The following is a 17,173-nucleotide window of genomic DNA, read 5'->3' as shown; positions in this document are numbered from 1 at the left end:
GCTTTGTAAGTGTAGTAGATCTTTTTGTAAGCATTTTTGGCTAGCAAACAACTGGTGGATGGACGGATGGATAGCCCTAAAATACGAGTACGTTGCGTGTGAAGTGAGAGCACTTCTTGAATTTACATATATGTTCTATGAGTTTGCAGCTTACATATTAGATTGTCTAGATTGGCTCTTGGTTGGACCGTTAGTCGCAGTGGAGCTACTCGGCGAGGTTTCCCAGCCTGTTAGCTAACCAATTAACTATTTTAGGACCGATTCGCACAAGCAAGTCCTTGGCCAAAAGCCATATCTGAACTAATACAAATACAAATACAAATACAATCACCATTCCTATTTTTCACACAATATCAATTTACATATTGTATATGATTTCTGTTCTGTATACAAGCGATTTTTTTTTGTTTTTCTACACTTTTAGCAATATTTATATTTATTGTATAACATTTAATTTATAAGTATGGAATAATATCATCTGTCTGTGTGTATTTTGATTGTGAACTTATTAAATTTTTAATTTTTACTGTGATACAAAAATTAATAATAAATAAAAAAAAATTACAAATTAACAATGAACATTGTATTTAACAATCACAAAAGATTGTGGTAGACAACTTTATTATTTCAAGCTTCAATTTGGAACAAGGAATATCTTGGGACGGATATAATAAACAACTGATGGTAGGACAAATTATAACATTTAGTGGAATTTCCCCCTCACATGGAACACATATTTCAAACGATTCAAGTTCCTCTTAGATTATAAAATACTGGAAAAATATATTTAAAAGCAACACAGCCCACAAAAGCAACATAGCCTTCAATGGCATTTTGGGGACAAGTCGAAACGATATTGGGTTATACGAAAAGTAATTGAAGCCAAATAAAAAAAAAAAAAAATTAGAACATTTTCAAACTGAATAAATTCGAGCAAGCCTAAGGAGTTCAGAATAGTACTCGTACTCGAACGATTCACATTTTCCTTAGATTATAAAATACTGAACAAATGGATTCAAAAGCAACGCATAGCCTTCAATGGCTTTTTGGGAATATATACGAGAAGTAATTGAAGCCAAATACAAAAAAAAAAATATCAGTTGTAACAGTTTTAAACGAAATCAATACGAACAAATTTAAGGAGTTCCGCATATAACTCGTTCTCCTGCTATGATCCAAATGTTACTTAGACATGGCACATTTTCAACTGCTGTAGTAGGTCCTTCAACGCATGTAGTTTCTGCTGCTTGACTTCCTTTTCTCCCGACGAGGCTACTATCTTTGCCGTAATCTTGCGTTGCAGGGCAATGGCCTCCACTTTCTTGGAGAGCTGCGAATAAAAGGACACAAAGGATTAGATGCATTTTCATGTGAGAGGACAAACAGTACTACCCACCTCAAAGGCCCGCTTTATAATGCCCTGGGGCATGCCAGCCAATTTGGCCGCATTGAAGCCGTACGACTTGGGACAAGCACCGGCCGTGTACTTGTAGAGGAACGTAACCGTTTCCTGAGTGGGATCTGTGGTATCCTCATTTTCCACCATGCAAGCCATGTGACCGAGGGTGACCCTCTGGTCGTTGTGGAAGTAATCGATTAGATTGTGGTAGTGGGTGGAAAAGAGGGTGCGACACTTGAGATTGGCTAGGAAATTGACCACAGAAGCGGCAATGGCTGTGCCATCGTATGTGGCCGTGCCCCTGCCCAACTCATCGAGCAGCACCAGGGAATGGCATGTGGCATGCTTCAGTATGAGAGAAGTCTCGTTCAGCTCCACCAAGAACGTACTGTGCCCGGCCAAAATATCATCTTGAGCGCCCAGCCGCGTGAAAATTCTATCCACCAAGGAAAGACGACAGCTAGCTGCTGGTATGTGAGCGCCCTGAAAGGAGAAATACACGTAATCACAATCAATTGTTATTAGATGCGGCTCCCATCCCATCCGAAAGGCTGAGAGACACTTACAATCTGTGCCATGATCACCAGTAGACCCAGTTCCCTCATCAAGGTGCTCTTGCCTCCCATATTGGGTCCAGTGAGCAGGGATAGGGGGGCTTCCGTTTTGGTACCCAATTCCAGGCCATTAGGAATATAGGTTAAGGTATTCACACAGGGATGATAGCCCTCCTGCAGTTCGATGAACGGCTGATCTACTCCAGAGACCAGCTCTGGTACGCAGATGACCATCTGTTGCCTGGCGTACTCTGCCAGGGAGCCCAACACATCCAGATTGGCGACACAGTCGATGCACTGCTTCCACTGCTCATAATGGTTGGAGAACTTCTCGAAGAGGCGACGGGCCAGGTCCTTAAGCACGGCGTTCTTGGCATCTTCTGCTTGCTGCATGTCCTTGAGCAGTCCCTTGGTCTCTGCGGTGGTGTAGCGACGCGAGGGCTTCTTTCCCTTGGTCTGACCTTCTAGGGCGTACGATTTGTTGGCCTTGTGGGCATGCGACTCGGGAACATCCAACTGGTACCGCTTCTTATCGGAGCCAAAGTAGGTAACACGGCAGCCAAAGTGACGCTCCTGCTCCACGAGGTAGGTCTTGAGCCGTTTCTCAATCTCTTCTATCCGATCCATGACTACATCATACTCTGCATCCATTCCGGGCTGAGGCGCAATTACTCCCGTCTTGGCAGCTGCATCGTGGTCGAAGGCAGTGGAAAAGTATCTCAGCTCTTCGCTGAGGTCGGGAAATGATCCTCCCGAAGTAGTCAGCTGAGTTATTCTCTTAATCAGTGGGGTCTCACATTGCTGGAACATCAGAGGTAGCTTGGTCAGAGCATTGAATCCCTTGAGAACTGCCATAAAGCCCACTAGCTTCTGTTTGTTGTAAATCTTCTCCTCGAAGAGTATGGCCCGGGAGTCTGGGTGACCGGTCTGTTTGACCTGCTTGTTGCCGAAGAGATGGATTTGCGCCAAATTACGCTCAAAGTCAGGCATGGGAGCCAGCAATGCCCGCATCTCCTGCAGCTCACTGGGCAGCCGCAAAAGCTCTCCAATAGCTGCCTGTCGCTCTTTTAGTATCTCTATATCGCAGCTGGGGGCACAGAGCCAGTGGTGCAGCAGCCGCTTCCCGAACTTGGTGCAGCAATGGTCCAAGGTGGACTGCAGGGTGTGTTCTTCGCCGATGATCCTTAAGTTTGACAGAGTTGTTGCATCGAGGACCATGTGAGAGCGTCTCAGGGCGGAGACCACTGCTGGCTTGGCCTCTGCCAGCTGATCGGGCGGCACATACATCTGGTAGCGAGCCATGGGCAGTACTTTCGGCTCCAGCAAACACTTGTTGATGAAATAGACGCACTGACCCAGAGCCTTCAATGCCAGCTTGTAGTTGTCGGAGGGCGTGAGACCCAAGTGATCCGAATCGGACTGCATAGTGCGTAGGACCAACGGCCAGTTGTCCTCGGATCCGTTTCCGGCATAGTATCGCTCGGCCAAGAGCTTCAGAGTCTTCTCAGCGTTGCAGACATGAGCTCCATTGCTAGGCAGTTGCTCCCTCAGTATTCCTCCGAGCACGGTGCGTACGACCTGTTGAGTGCGCAAGCTGAGGGCTGACTTCTCGCTGAGAAGCTAAAATGGTAGGATTCGATGTTATTTCAGATGATCGAATGGTAGGCGTCTGTGCAGGACTTACGAGCACAGGCATGTGATGGGAGAGCAGCGTGAGCAATCGAGAGCAGTTCTTATCGTCTTCGAACTCGCCCAGGTGAAAGTCCCCGATGGATGTGTCTATAAAGCAAATGCCAAACCTGCTCCAAGTCCCCTCGTCTTGCTCCACCAGGGCCAACATGTAGTTGGGCTGATGATTGGGACCGATTTTACACTGCGACCCGAAAACCTGAGTTCCCCGATTCGTGATCTGACAGATCTCACGGGCCACGACCTTGTCGAACTTGGTGGACTTAATGCGCTTGCACCTTTCTGTCACCATGTCGGGCGTTTCCGTTTGCTCCACTCGAGCCACCTGCGGATGGCAGAAGATTACATAAAAATGATACCAATTTGGATCCAAGGATCCACCAAAGATGCTTACCTTGTAGCCCCTATCTATCAGGATTGTGGACATTTTATCAAAGGATATCTCCGGGAAACCAGAGTGAGCAAACTCGCCACGCATATAGGTAAATCCCAGCTCATTGACACCCACATCGGCATCCCCATGGTACAGCTCATAGAATTTTCCCACTTTAAAGAACAGAACGCAGTCAAAGTTGTTTGACTTCAGAACCCACCACTGTCGCACGCCAGGCGACAGGTTGTTGAGGAACTTTTCGGGCACATGCAGGGTGCTCTTATCGTAGTCCGGATGGTCTGGGCGCCTGCCCTCCTTGTCCTTAATCTTGTCCGGCTGCAAGAACTCGAGCTTCTGATGAGGCCACACCACAGGCTCATCGAGGCTCGATGAAGTGGTCACTATCTCATCGTAGGCCGCATCCTGTTTCACATTGCTCTGGATGTTTTTTAGCTTCTCCTGGAATGTGGAGCCTTCAGCCAGTTTAACCTTTTGGCCCACCGGCTCATTGTTGTTATTATTGTGGTTTTTGTCCTTGTTGCGAGATTTTTTGGGCGTGGGATCGTCTTCCGATTCTTCGTCATCCATAGGCTCTCCGCCCTCATCGTCGCCACTCTCACTTTCCTCACTGGCAGCATCATCCTTTCCGTCCGGTTCATAGTCAGACTCATCGCCGGAAAAGTCGTCTTCGGATTTGGTCTCCTCCATCTCATCTTCGCTCTCCGACTCGGGTAGAACGATGCGTTTTCTTTTGCGCCGACCACCAAGCTCCTCCTCATCCGACGGAGTCGAAATTGGCAGCTTCCTCTTTGCCGAAGGCTTGGTCTCGGTCTCCTTCTTCACTTCCAGGTTCTTGCCATTGTTGAGATTCTCCTTTTCTGAGTCCGTTCTGTCAGTAGGCGTTGACTCCGCCTTTACGCTGGGCACAAGCTTTTTTTTGTCGACGGCTGGTGACTTGGTGAAATAGTTAAACAAGGTGTTTGTGGGCGTTCCGCCCACACTCGTATTCAGCTTCTTAGACATCCTGCTGCCAGCTTCGAAATGATAGATCCCAGTTCCCGGTAAAATCAAGAAGATTCGCAGACGCCAAGAATATGCGCCAAAATCTGCGTGGCGTTACCAGATGGACACACAAATGTGCGAATGTGGATCCAGCCAGTGCTGCCGATTTCGCTGTTTTCTCGTAAGATCTGGCTTTTTTCAGACACATTGCCGGAAATATTTGAGGGAAGCGGGAGTTCTTGATTTTGTAGACATTTTTTGGACTTTTTTCAGCCTTTTTAATACTGCCACCGGTTACATAAAAAGTGTGAAAGTATGGCCGGCTCATCAATACCACCTCTAGTTTACCAAATAATTTCTAAACTCTAAAAAGGGGCTAACATTTTTGCCGTTTTCACTACGAAGTGCCACATACATACCTACGTATTATTGGTACGACCATGTTGTACGAATGCAAATCAGAAGATATCTCCACAGAGCTGGATGAGTTTATGAAAATTCTATAAAATACACATTAAATATCTCTTTAATTCAAATTTGTTAACACCATTATTTCCCATTGTTTTGGATAATGTTCAGCTTTTTTTTTTTTTCGTATTCTTCATGTTAGAAATTGCTTTTTTCCTGATAACAAGTTGGCAGCACTGGATCCAGATGGCAGGAAAGCGTTGCCACACTGCGCAAAAAACAGCTGACTGGTAACATTACTATTTTTGCCGTGTAGGACGCAAAATAAATAAAGTTTCACGAATTCAACTAATTTTGTAAGAAAAGTAAGAAAATAAAATGTCGCTAGCTGACGAACTACTGGCTGACCTCGAGGAGGACAACGACAATGATCAGGATGAGGATGATACTGAAATGGGGAATGCCGACGATGAAAATGTAGGGATAAGTAAAATGCCCCAAACGTGCATGTTTTAAATTTGTATCTCCCACAGGAATTGGCGGAAAAACTTTTGAAGCCGGTTCCAAATTTGATGGACGTGGATGTCACAGTGCAGTCGGTGCGCGAGCTGTGCAAGTTACGCGACTCGAAACGTTTGCAGGACACACTCCAGCAGATCGAGCACTACGCCAGTCGCCAACGGACCGCCGCCGAAATGTTGGGCAGCGTGGAGTCCGACCCGGAATACTGTCTGATTGTGGAGGCTAATGCCATTGCCGTGGACATCGATAATGAGATCTCCATCGTGCACAAATTCACCAAAGAGAAGTATCAGAAACGCTTCCCAGAACTAGACTCGCTGATCGTCGGCGAAATCGAGTATTTGCTTGCGGTCAAGGAGCTGGGCAATGACCTGGACCAGGTGAAAAGCAACGAGATGCTGCAGGTCATACTCACGCAAGCCACGATTATGATTGTGTCTGTAACAGCATCCACGACACAAGGAACCATGCTCACGCCGGCGGAGAAGGCCAAAATTGATGAGGCCTGTGAGATGGCCATTGAGCTAAACAACTTCAAGTCCAAAATTTATGAATACGTTGAGAGTCGCATGACCTTCATAGCCCCAAATCTTTCCATGATAATCGGTGCCTCCACGGCAGCCAAACTGTTGGGAATCGCTGGCGGGCTCACCAAGATCTCCAAGATGCCGGCCTGCAATGTTCAGGTCCTTGGCTCTCAAAGGAAAACCCTTTCGGGCTTCTCACAGACGCAGATGCTGCCGCATACTGGGTATGTTTATTACTCGCAGATTGTCCAGGACACGGCTCCGGATTTACGACGCAAGGCGGCTAGGTTGGTGGCTGCCAAAGCCGTGCTGGCCGCTCGTGTTGACGCCTGTCACGAGAGCGTCCATGGCGAGATTGGCTTGCGGTTCAAAGAGGAAATTGAAAAGAAGCTCGACAAGTTGCAGGAGCCACCGCCGGTGAAGTTCATCAAGCCGCTGCCGAAGCCCATCGAGGGAAGCAAGAAGAAGCGTGGAGGAAAACGCGTGCGCAAGATGAAGGAGCGGTATGCCCTGACTGAGTTCCGGAAGCAGGCGAACCGCATGAATTTTGGTGATGTAGGTGGATTCCGAGAATCATTTGGAGTTGATGTAACCTTTATTTTCATATTACAGATCGAAGAGGATGCCTACCAGGGCGACTTGGGCTACTCCCGTGGCACAATTGGAAAGACTGGAACTGGCCGTATACGCCTGCCCCAGGTGGATGAAAAGACTAAGGTGCGCATCAGCAAAACCCTGCACAAAAACCTGCAGAAGCAGCAGGTCTATGGCGGCAACACAACAGTCAAGCGTCAAATCTCTGGCACGGCCTCTAGTGTGGCATTTACGCCGCTGCAGGGTCTGGAGATTGTGAACCCGCAGGCGGCCGAACGATCACAAACGGAGGCCAACGCCAAATACTTTTCGAATACCTCCGGTTTTCTATCTGTTGGAAATCGAACAACTTAAAAGAATAACATCTTATTTGTCTTTCTATCAAATGAAGCACTTTTAATTATAGATTTGTCGGGCTTAAAATGAGATAGGCGTTGTAAAGCTGCAATAAAGCTGTAAAGGAGATTCTAGTTGTTGTTAGCTCAGTTTGCCCACGTCCAGCTTGCGTTGTATTGCTTCCCAGGAGTTGTTCAGCAGGACAGCCAAAATGCCGGCCACGGTGAAGACGCCGCCAATAATGGAGCAACAGTTTGTCGCAAAGTGGCCAAAGGAGCTGGAAATAGAAATTCACCAAATGAATATTTGACGCTTTAAGATCAATGCTATGCTAGTTGACTGACTTGTGTTTTTCTGCATATTTGACCATCAACGGCGACAGTTCATAGCTGAAGAATATGCCCGGCATTCCCCGTTCGCGGTCTGTTAGATCCTTGCGATATCGCGTGACGGAGAACTGATTTGTGTATATCGGCTGGCCATCGCTCTGGCGCATATATAGAGTAGGTACAATTTTTAGGTAATAATTGAACATTTCGCTTTTGGTTTCTGGAAAAAATAGAGTAGGTACTCAGTTAGTCGTTTCGGAGCTGTACAGCGCTCTCATATTAGCATATTTCAGGCCATATCTATCTTCGATTAACCCCATCCCACCTAATGACCTATTTGATTAGAATTTTGAAATTTGTTCTGTTTCCGTTTTTCCGCTACATCTGTCTCTTTCTCACAACAACGGCACCTGTGTTGCTATCTCGCTTCCCTCCGCTAGGGTCGCACACTGCACGAAGAAGAGCAAGAGAGAGAGAATAGAAGGGGGCGGCGTAGCCACGGAAAATTGATATTTCATTCTGGCTATATAATGATCTGATCTGATCCAGATCGGCAATCTGGTAGATGCGGTCATTCTGTGATTCTGCGATTTCTTTTTATTCATACTTTATGGAGTCGGAAACGCTTCCTTCTACTCTTTGAGTATCGGGCATATAAATAGAAAAATTAAAGAGATTTTGCAAGGGGTAAAAAAACTTCTAATTCGGCTCGATATAAACAATTTTCAAATCGGCACCGCAAAAAAGACTTTGGGGATATATTCCAAGTTATAAGTTTGATTCTACTCATACAGACCATCCAGTATATTCAAAAGTTTTCGTCTTGTCGCACAGTGTAATTTCAAAAAAATTGGTACCATGTTTTAAATTTTATAGATATTGCTTGCGTAGAAATGACAAATGTTGCCAAAACTACAATTTGCCATCAAAAAATGTACATCTAATTTAAAAAAATTTGACGACTTTTTTCAGTTATCGCTCATTTCTTTCAAATCTAGCTTGTATTGACTCTGAAATTCTGGCAGCACTGGAACTGTACGAGAGATGTTTCAGTGGCAGCGCTAGTAAACATCGTGGCAACCCTTGCCCCATTTGACAGCTCACACGCACACACATACGGACGTTCACAGTCACACCAGTCAGTTCAGTTCATCACTTCGAATCCGAATAAATAAAAATATAACGAAAATATACGGATTGTTGAGAAATTCAGCGCGTTTTTAAAATAATAATCGAAGAAGCGACGCTCGCGGCTTTGATTTCCTCGCAAACAAAACGCAAATACGGACAATAAACAGAACACGGCATGCCGTTGCCCTCGAGCTCCTTCTCCCAGAAGGGACCCACATGCTTTGATAAGATGAAGAGTGGCTTTATCATTGGCTTCTGCGTCGGCATGGCCAGTGGAGCACTGTTCGGTGGCTTCTCGGCCCTCCGGTAAGTTGGCTTTTGAACGATCCACCGTGGAAAGTGACGCAAGCTCAGATACTTTGTTATGTAATTATGCCGGCTAACTAACGACTGAAACTCGCTTTTGCAGATACGGACTGCGTGGACGTGAGCTTATCAACAATGTGGGCAAAGTGATGATACAGGGCGGCGGAACTTTTGGCACTTTCATGGCCATTGGTACAGGAATACGCTGTTGAGCCCACAGCAGCCCCTTGGGAGCAGCAGCCTCTGCTTCTGCTGGCATTTTTGGCAAAGTTTTAGACTATTAACACATAAACTAATCATTATTGAAGCCTTGTTTAAATTACGTTAAGTTATTGCAATAGAGATTTAAAATTAACCCTCCCGATGTGTACTCAACTCACCTGCAACGTCCACCCGCAGACCATCCAGGGGATGCGTCTTGGCAAACTCAATCTTTTCGCCAAAGGACAAATGGTTGATTGTGTGGGAGAGCTTAACATTGCTAAATTGGAAGTCATGTATGTGGAACTGGCGTATAGAGAAGCTCTTGCCGGGCGCAAAATGGAAGCTTCCCGCCATTCGATTCACCTCAAGGTGTCCCTGTATGCGGCAGCCCTCTTTGAAGGCGTCCTCATCGGTGCGTTTGTACTTGCCCTTGCACTGTTCGATCTTGTCTACTTGGACGTTCCACTTGTGCAGGCGGTAGGCATCCAGAACATCCTCGCATGTGTTGCAGCAGCTAGCAAAAATTCGTTTGAAATTAGTTCCGCAGTGAGTCATTTTGGTGATTTCTTTACTTACTGCGTAGCGTTGTGCTCGGCCCCGTAGCAGCTACCGCAGGTGACATTCTTATTCGGCGGCGAAACGGCCACAATTTCCTTAATTGGCGTCTCCTTGAGCGGCTCACCCTTTAGGTCGAGCCTATGCTTGAAAATATCGTGGTCCACCCGCAAGTGTGTGTCACCAGACGAGTCCATCGCATCCAGGGATATATAATTGCAGGCCAAGTTGTGCAGGGTGACGTCCAAATTGATGCGCAACTTGTGCCCTCTTGTGGTGTCCACAAACAGTTCCTCGTTCAAGGCGGGCTGCATGTAGCTTAGAAACTCGAGGAAGATCAGCAGGCTTATGATGCTGGTACTTATGATAGTCACTAAACGGAAAAACACCGTGCCGGTCGGTTGTGTTATGCTTCTTCCGACACCAAGTTGATGTTTGAAAAACACTTACCAGCGGCGCCGCCCACTGTCCGCACGCTGAAATCGTCCAAAGTGCGGGGGTACGCGTCTAGGCGACGCAATACGTCAGCGAACTTCATTTTGTGCACAAAAACGAATGTTAAAACGATCTAAAAGGTAAACAAAGGGATTTACATGATTTTGTGGCGGCGGTGGTGTTCGTTTGTGGGGCCGCAGGGGAAACGCGGGTGAGTGACAGCGCCACGTCTATTTAGTGACGGCGGATTTATATACCGACTGGCCCTCAGAATATACCGAAATATACCGAAGAAGAAAACGTACTTATCCCACTAAACGTCCTCTATTTAAACAGCTGAGTATCTGGAGTAAGACCGCGGAAATTAAAACTGGTCGTAAATGTTCCATGTATATTCATCATTTTCGTTACCTCAAAAAACAAATTAACAAGATATCTTTCACCTAAGCTCCGCTAATATTCTAATATGCAACGGTCGTCAATGGGTTACCCGCTCTCCGTTAATGATCGGAAATCATATTCCACGATTTTGATATTTGGTTGAATATTACTAGCTAATGGGGAGTCTCAGTTCTTAACACATAGTTTTAGCCTATAATTTAATCAATTTCCTACAAGATATGCTAATTTTAAGAACTCTCTTTTATTGAATTGTGTCTAAAACACGGTTTAAACAAAAAAGATATTGTTGCGATGAAAATTACTTCCACGAAGAGAGACTCTGCAGTGCTGCCAGATCGTTGAAAACAGTTCAGCACATTGTGAATGGCAAAAAGTGTTTGAATTTCCCGCTTTTCTGAATAATGAGAAATAATGTAATTCAATCAATTTCAATCAATCAATTTACTGGAATTATACAAAAGTTACATTATTTAGCTACTATATATTTATATATAAAACTAACTATTACTCTCCTAATAGTACAAGAGTTACGTTTCTTAAGACTCAAAAACAATACAAATTTATTTATAAAAGAAACACTAGTGATAGTTTTATTATCAATATTATATACATAGGCTGGAACTATCTGTACAACATTTTTTCATACTAATAAATTAAATATTTTAGTGTTTATTTTCCAAGTGAATAAATGTAAAAACATATCCTTATACTTTGTTATAAATCCACGTACACTACTGGCATTACGTTCCCGGCTTAATAATATACCGTTAACCGAGATTGGGCTAATTTTGTATGATTTTTTTTTGTTGTTCAATACGCAAGAGCGACTTTGAGGAAAAACTTTTATCAAGAACTATCTTTTTTATTGGAGACAACAGTAAAGAAAAAAATGACTTAGCAAAAATAAAACACAAAAATATTGAAAATCTAAGTTAATGAATGTATGTGTAAATTAGTAAAATTAGTCAACACTTTCTATAAATTTATAAACTATTACCTTGACAAAAGTATACGGAAATCGGTGTTTATTGATTTTGAATGTTTTTTAGCATGGTGGACATTTTCGGCGAAAACCAAGTAATTGTTCATTAGATTTGTTTCCGTAAAATATATGAAGTTAAAGACTTTTCAAGCACTGCTTTGTGTCTGGCTGTTTTCGTTTGGTCGTTAAGCATACGCTGTGGTGGCTCGGAAATAATCAACAGAGCTAGCGGCCTTCGTTTCGCCAACGCCCCCTCCACGCCCACCCCCGTTCCGCTACCAAGAACAATGTCATGTCTTGAGGCTGCGGTTTTGCATACATTAGGGCCAGACCAACCCCAAACCCCCCAAATTTTCGCTCTAATCCTTCTACGAGCATTGCTGCTCCTGCTGCTGTGGTCCAAGAGAGCGCGTCTAATTTTATAATGCATGTTAAATAGATGAAAGGTTAATTGAAAGAAACCACAAGTTTCGACAGCCCACGCAGCTAATGCTTAGCTTTTAGGGGTTGTGCGCCGCAGCCAACATAACCTAACCAACGCTAGGCAACAACACAAATGGGAGTCCGTCGGGATGGCCAAGGGGATTTTGGTTAGAGTTAAAAGTTTTCGCTTAAATATAAATCACCGAATGGCTTGCCGCTTGACTGACTGGAGCCAAGCCAAGCCCAAAGCCGAAAGCCGAAAACCCAAAGCCCAAAACCCATCCAAAAGATAGATGTAGAACATACCGCGAGGTTGTGTAATTGCTAATTAGCGTTGCGTCCATGTGGCTGCCACGCTCACTCGCTCTCCCAATCGGTTGCTCTCTCTTTGACACAAAAGCTCTCGCCTGAACAGGTAATCACAAATCAGGCACGCCGGCAGATGACAAAGATTAGCAGTAGTAATTTCTTTTTAACTTTGCAGATTGATTGGGTTGGGTTGGGCTGGGGTCGCGTGGGGTCACCAGTCGAATAAGAGTATCCATAGGTAAACGAATCCGGAGTGGATAATGTTCTCTGTCATTCATGGAACCCAATATGTTGGGATCCTTTCATATTTTTCTTGGTTTTCTTTGTGAAAAGTTCATAACCTTAGAGTCGTTTTAAATGTGACTGTCTCATGGCATGGCATGGCCATAGGGCATTCGGGCTTTTGTCATACTATCATTTGATCCATTTTCCCCGTCGACTCTCCCCGCCCGCGCATATCCTGCTGTCGTACTGCCCTCCACACTAATTTGCATTCCTAACCATTTCGCTCTAACCAATTCGAGTCATTTCTTATTTGAAACAATGAACCCAGCAACAACACGAACAAACAATGGAGAGAACGAGAAAAGGAGTCATTGTGCCCTGGCTTTGCAGGCAATAAAAGACTTCACAGACAAAAGAGAGTGCGCGGGCGGCTGGGAAAGAGGGGGAGGAGTGGGGAGTGAGAGAGAACAGAGCGTGTCAAGAAACTTGGGCCAGAGAAAGAAAATCAGCAAAGAAGTTGGCGTAAAGCAGCTTAAACAATCAGGACTGCCTAATGGATATTGACACTTTAATGCCCTGGCCACCGACGACTCTGACTCCAAGCTGGAGTTCTCGCTCTCCCGAGAGAGGCTGAGCGGAGAAGCCTCCTCGCACTCGCACTCGCAGGACCAAGCCGTGCAGATGTCTTGCTCTAATTTGGTTCAGCTTTGTCCAGTTCATTTTTCTTGTGCCGCATTCTTTGCCTTAAAGAAAATTGCAGTGCCGAAATTAATTATAGAGCCGGACCCGGGACCAGGCACGGCACGGGACTGGGACCGGGCCCGGGCCATATTTAATTAAACGTGGACATTTTAAACTTGTCCACCCAATGAGCCGCCACCAAGCCTCAGCGGCAAATGTAGCAACTAGGACCGGAGTGCCGTCAGGAGCCCAGAACGTGGAACCAAAAGGCGTAATTAATTAGTGGAGACGTGCCATATAATTGCGGCAGAAGTAACTTTTTCCCCATTTGGAGACTCTTTTATTATTTTGTTGGTCAAGGAATGTTTCAATTACGTGTATTGCCGATTGAGAGGCGGATGGGACGGAGGACGGTGGACGGTGGACGGGGGCCACGGCAGGTGGAAATTAATTAAATTAGCAGGCGTCACTTTGGAAAAACGTATCGTGCCAGGACTTGAAATATTTCGTGCTACACACCCCCAACACATTCACACACCTCATGCCCATTCCTCATCCTAAAATCGTCCAAAAATTCGCATAGATAACCTCACTTCCGTTCTCTATAACCGAAAACGTCATTTCCGGCAAATTAGTCCAGTCAACTGTGCTATGACATTTTGTGTTAGCATGTGCTGGCATGTGTGTGTGTGTGTGTGTGTGTGCAGGACGATTTGAAATCACTGGCCACGTTTTAAGCATATTTCCTGGCTTTGGGATGCAAAGCAATTTCGTGCAGGTCCACGGCCGACAAAAGTTTCGACTACGCTTTGACGGCGAGGATGCTGGATGCACTGCCCACAACTGGCCCACAACTGGCCCACAACTGGCCCACACTCCCTGCTGCCGTATTCTTTCAATTTGTGGATGGCTTATAGTTTATGGACACTTATCGCATATATAATTAGTTCTCCTGCTCGTTACTTTTAATTGTGTAGCCGCCTAATTGCATTTGTAATGTGTTATAATTAGTGGGCATTATGGGCACGACCACTCCCCCCCTAATATTCGCCTCGATTGGGGAGTCCGAAGGTGTTTCGTTTCTTATAGACATGTATTTCGGGTCGTTCGATCTGCTGTATCCGCAGTGAATTCTGAACAGCAGCTTTCCCGAAATCCATGCATTTTGCACTTAAGCCTTTTTGTTGGCTGGACAATGGCAATGGGCTCTGCTCTCTGGCCTCAGTGGGGGGGCTGATAAGTTCCTGGGGGTGGGAAATAGATGGATGGGTGCAGGCGTTTACCCTTTTGTGTGGGCGTCTTTTTCACTTATTTGCGTTTATAATCTGGTTTCTTTTTTCGTGTGTCCGGGTCACGTCAACAGAAGTGCACACTTTTGTTGTCGCTCGCTCGGTCGCTGGGTCGGTCGCTCGGTCGGTCGCTCGGTGACTGCCTGCAGCCCAGCTACATGAAAAATTATTTACATAAATATCCGCGCTGTCAATTGTGTGTTGTGGCATGTAAAGTGACAGTAGCAGAGCAGAGCAGAGCAGAGTACAAAATGGCGTTGCCGCCGCTGTCCTTGTCAGCGTCGCCTCCGCCTCCGCCACCGCGGCCGCCGTCGCCCCGTACGTGACTGCACATTTTTTTCGCCACTCGCCTCTTCAGCCCGAAAATGTTGGTGGGACTATCAAATGCAAATGCATTGTATATGCCACTGTGCGGGCGTGCAACTCCGTGCGGAGGCGTGTCAGGGGCGACGTCAGACGTCAACGTTATGGCTGCCAAAGTTTTCAATTTTCCACTTAATTGCTTTCAATTAAGCAAAGAGTCCTCTTTAGTCCCCAACACGATGCCCCAAAACGAACTCGACTCTCAACTCGGCTGAAGCATTGCCCCAGCCCCATTCAGACCCTTTCCCATTGTCTACATACACACACACACACACAGACACACACATACATATGTATGTATAGGTATAGGTATATGTTGTAGCAGTGTGTCCCGTTATGTCCGTTCAATTAAATTACACACTAGAGCCGCATCAGCAGAGCAGAGCAGAGCAGAGCAGTGCAGAGCCTGAAGATTCCTGCCAGTCCTGGCAGGTTCATCCATACTGCGTCCAGACCCCGGGCAGCACTTGCCCGCACCGCATTGTTATCACTGTCAAGAAGCCGAGGCAGGAGCTGGCAGAGCCCCACAGTGGCGGATGGCATTTGAAAAATACTCCTTGAGGGAGGACTTTGGCATCCCACGCAGAACCGAGCCGTTTCGACCAAGTCCCCGATAATAAACAGTGAAATGAAACATTCCAAATTTGTTGACTTTCTTTTTTTGAACCACTGTGCACCCGCACACTGTTTGGCGCTATGTTTGTTTGTTTGTTTGCCCGCTGCGCTGTTGTGCGTGTTTTTGACCGAGGCAGAGGCAGAGACAGGGGCAGAGTCAGAGTCAGAGTCAGAGTCAGAGTCAGCGGCTTGTGCGCCTTGATTGCTGCACTTGCCAGTCCACGGACAGTCCCCGGACAGCCCCCGGCCGGGCCAAGGGTCACACGAGAGTAAGCGGGCAACGAGGCAAGCAAATGAACAAATAAACAAACAAACAGAGTCCAACGCAGGCCTGGCCCAAAGCGGACGACGCGACACGGCCAACTGCTTTGAACCATCGCATCGGCCCCTCTCATTGCACAATATGCAAAAGAGCGTGTAATGCGTCTGTCTGAGTTCCCCCCCCCTCCTTAATTTATCTAATGCCAGGGAAAGTCACACTTGCCACAGACATCCACTCTTGCCACACACGCGCACACAGTAGTAGCACTCCCTCACAGTCACAGGTTAAGCTTTCGGCAAGGCAAGAGGATATTTTAATTACATTTACGCAAAATTGCAAAATTGAATAAGGCTTTGCTCAAGAGCTGGGGGCGGGACGGGGACTGGAGGGTGTCTGTGTGTTGCGGTGGAGGCGGAGTGCAGTGGATGTGGCCTGAATCCTTTAAGCTGCAATGTAAACAAGTGAAAAGCATTACTAAGACAGGCCCGAAATCTGTTTACGGTTATTAAGCAACCATAAATGCCCGTTCCCCTCCCCCTCACCCAATATAATTACAGTCCAATGAAGCATCTCCAGTATATTTCTGCTTGCTGGAAGGGAGGGGCCCAAGTAGCAAATGTCAAATGTGGCCACGATGTGAAATTGTGGGCAGTTCTCCCCAGGACTCTCCAAGCTGGTCTGTTCTCTATGACAGAAGTCGTACCTTTAATTTATTTCATTATTTTATGGAAGAATTATGAAACTCATTCCCCCAATCGAGGAAACAACAAATAGCTTTAAACCCTAACATAATCAAACAATTTCTTAGCAGATACATACTCTTACATACATATGTATGTACACTGGTAGGTACTATAAATCCGTTGGCAAATTCAATTCCAGCCCATTCCCATTCCAGCTCGCGTAGGTAGGACACATTTCAGCACTTACGCTGGCCAGAGGGGGGTCCTGCTAGAGCCCACGTCCTACCGCCACCACCTACTCGCGGGCACAGCGGTTGGCCGGGCAGTCCGCAAAGCCAAACCCAACCCAACAGAAGACCCAACAGAGGACCCAACGGAACCGGGCCGAGCCGAACTGAAGCCTAATCGAACACGTTTCATATGACTGCGGCGCTAAAGATTACATTTTAATCTCTCTCTCTACTGGCAACTGCCATCTGCCATCTGCCGGCCCGCTCTGCCATCTTTCTCTGTTTTCTCCGCGGCTCCATCGATGGCTGTCCCCTCCGGTTTGGCACTGGTTGGTCATGCAACTA

At 46.2% G+C, this 17,173-nt stretch overlaps 4 protein-coding genes across 4 annotated transcripts; 2 read left to right on the top strand and 2 right to left on the bottom strand.

Annotated features, from left to right (window-relative positions):
• Positions 1 to 568: 568 nt before the first annotated feature.
• On the bottom strand, positions 569 to 5,185 carry Msh6 (DNA mismatch repair protein Msh6). The gene is made up of 5 exons (XM_001353131.4): positions 4,037 to 5,185; positions 3,638 to 3,967; positions 1,966 to 3,573; positions 1,397 to 1,882; positions 569 to 1,330 (listed from the first exon to the last, which is right to left on the bottom strand). Exons 1-5 carry the CDS (start codon positions 5,036 to 5,038, stop codon positions 1,187 to 1,189), a joined length of 3,570 nt encoding a protein of 1,189 aa, XP_001353167.2. The 5' UTR covers positions 5,039 to 5,185; the 3' UTR covers positions 569 to 1,186.
• Positions 5,186 to 5,696: 511 nt separating this feature from the next.
• On the top strand, positions 5,697 to 7,533 carry Prp31 (pre-mRNA processing factor 31). The gene is made up of 3 exons (XM_001353130.4): positions 5,697 to 5,902; positions 5,959 to 7,029; positions 7,087 to 7,533. The coding sequence occupies exons 1-3, from the start codon at positions 5,804 to 5,806 to the stop codon at positions 7,420 to 7,422; spliced, it is 1,506 nt and encodes a 501-aa protein (XP_001353166.2). The 5' UTR covers positions 5,697 to 5,803; the 3' UTR covers positions 7,423 to 7,533.
• On the bottom strand, positions 7,438 to 10,597 carry LOC4813045 (endoplasmic reticulum-Golgi intermediate compartment protein 3). Its single transcript, XM_001353128.4, has 5 exons — positions 10,380 to 10,597; positions 9,951 to 10,302; positions 9,551 to 9,888; positions 7,749 to 7,953; positions 7,438 to 7,681 (listed from the first exon to the last, which is right to left on the bottom strand). The coding sequence occupies exons 1-5, from the start codon at positions 10,465 to 10,467 to the stop codon at positions 7,546 to 7,548; spliced, it is 1,119 nt and encodes a 372-aa protein (XP_001353164.1). The 5' UTR covers positions 10,468 to 10,597; the 3' UTR covers positions 7,438 to 7,545.
• Positions 8,827 to 9,525, top strand: LOC4813527 (reactive oxygen species modulator 1). The gene is made up of 2 exons (XM_001353129.4): positions 8,827 to 9,170; positions 9,274 to 9,525. Exons 1-2 carry the CDS (start codon positions 9,040 to 9,042, stop codon positions 9,380 to 9,382), a joined length of 240 nt encoding a protein of 79 aa, XP_001353165.1. The 5' UTR covers positions 8,827 to 9,039; the 3' UTR covers positions 9,383 to 9,525.
• Positions 10,598 to 17,173: the final 6,576 nt, after the last annotated feature.

The sequence above is a fragment of the Drosophila pseudoobscura genome, chromosome X, assembly GCF_009870125.1.
Source record: "Drosophila pseudoobscura strain MV-25-SWS-2005 chromosome X, UCI_Dpse_MV25, whole genome shotgun sequence".
NCBI classification, from domain to species: Eukaryota; Metazoa; Arthropoda; class Insecta; order Diptera; family Drosophilidae; genus Drosophila; species Drosophila pseudoobscura.
The sequence above is the reverse complement of the archived record's forward strand: the minus strand, read 5'-3'. Positions and strand labels throughout refer to the sequence as shown.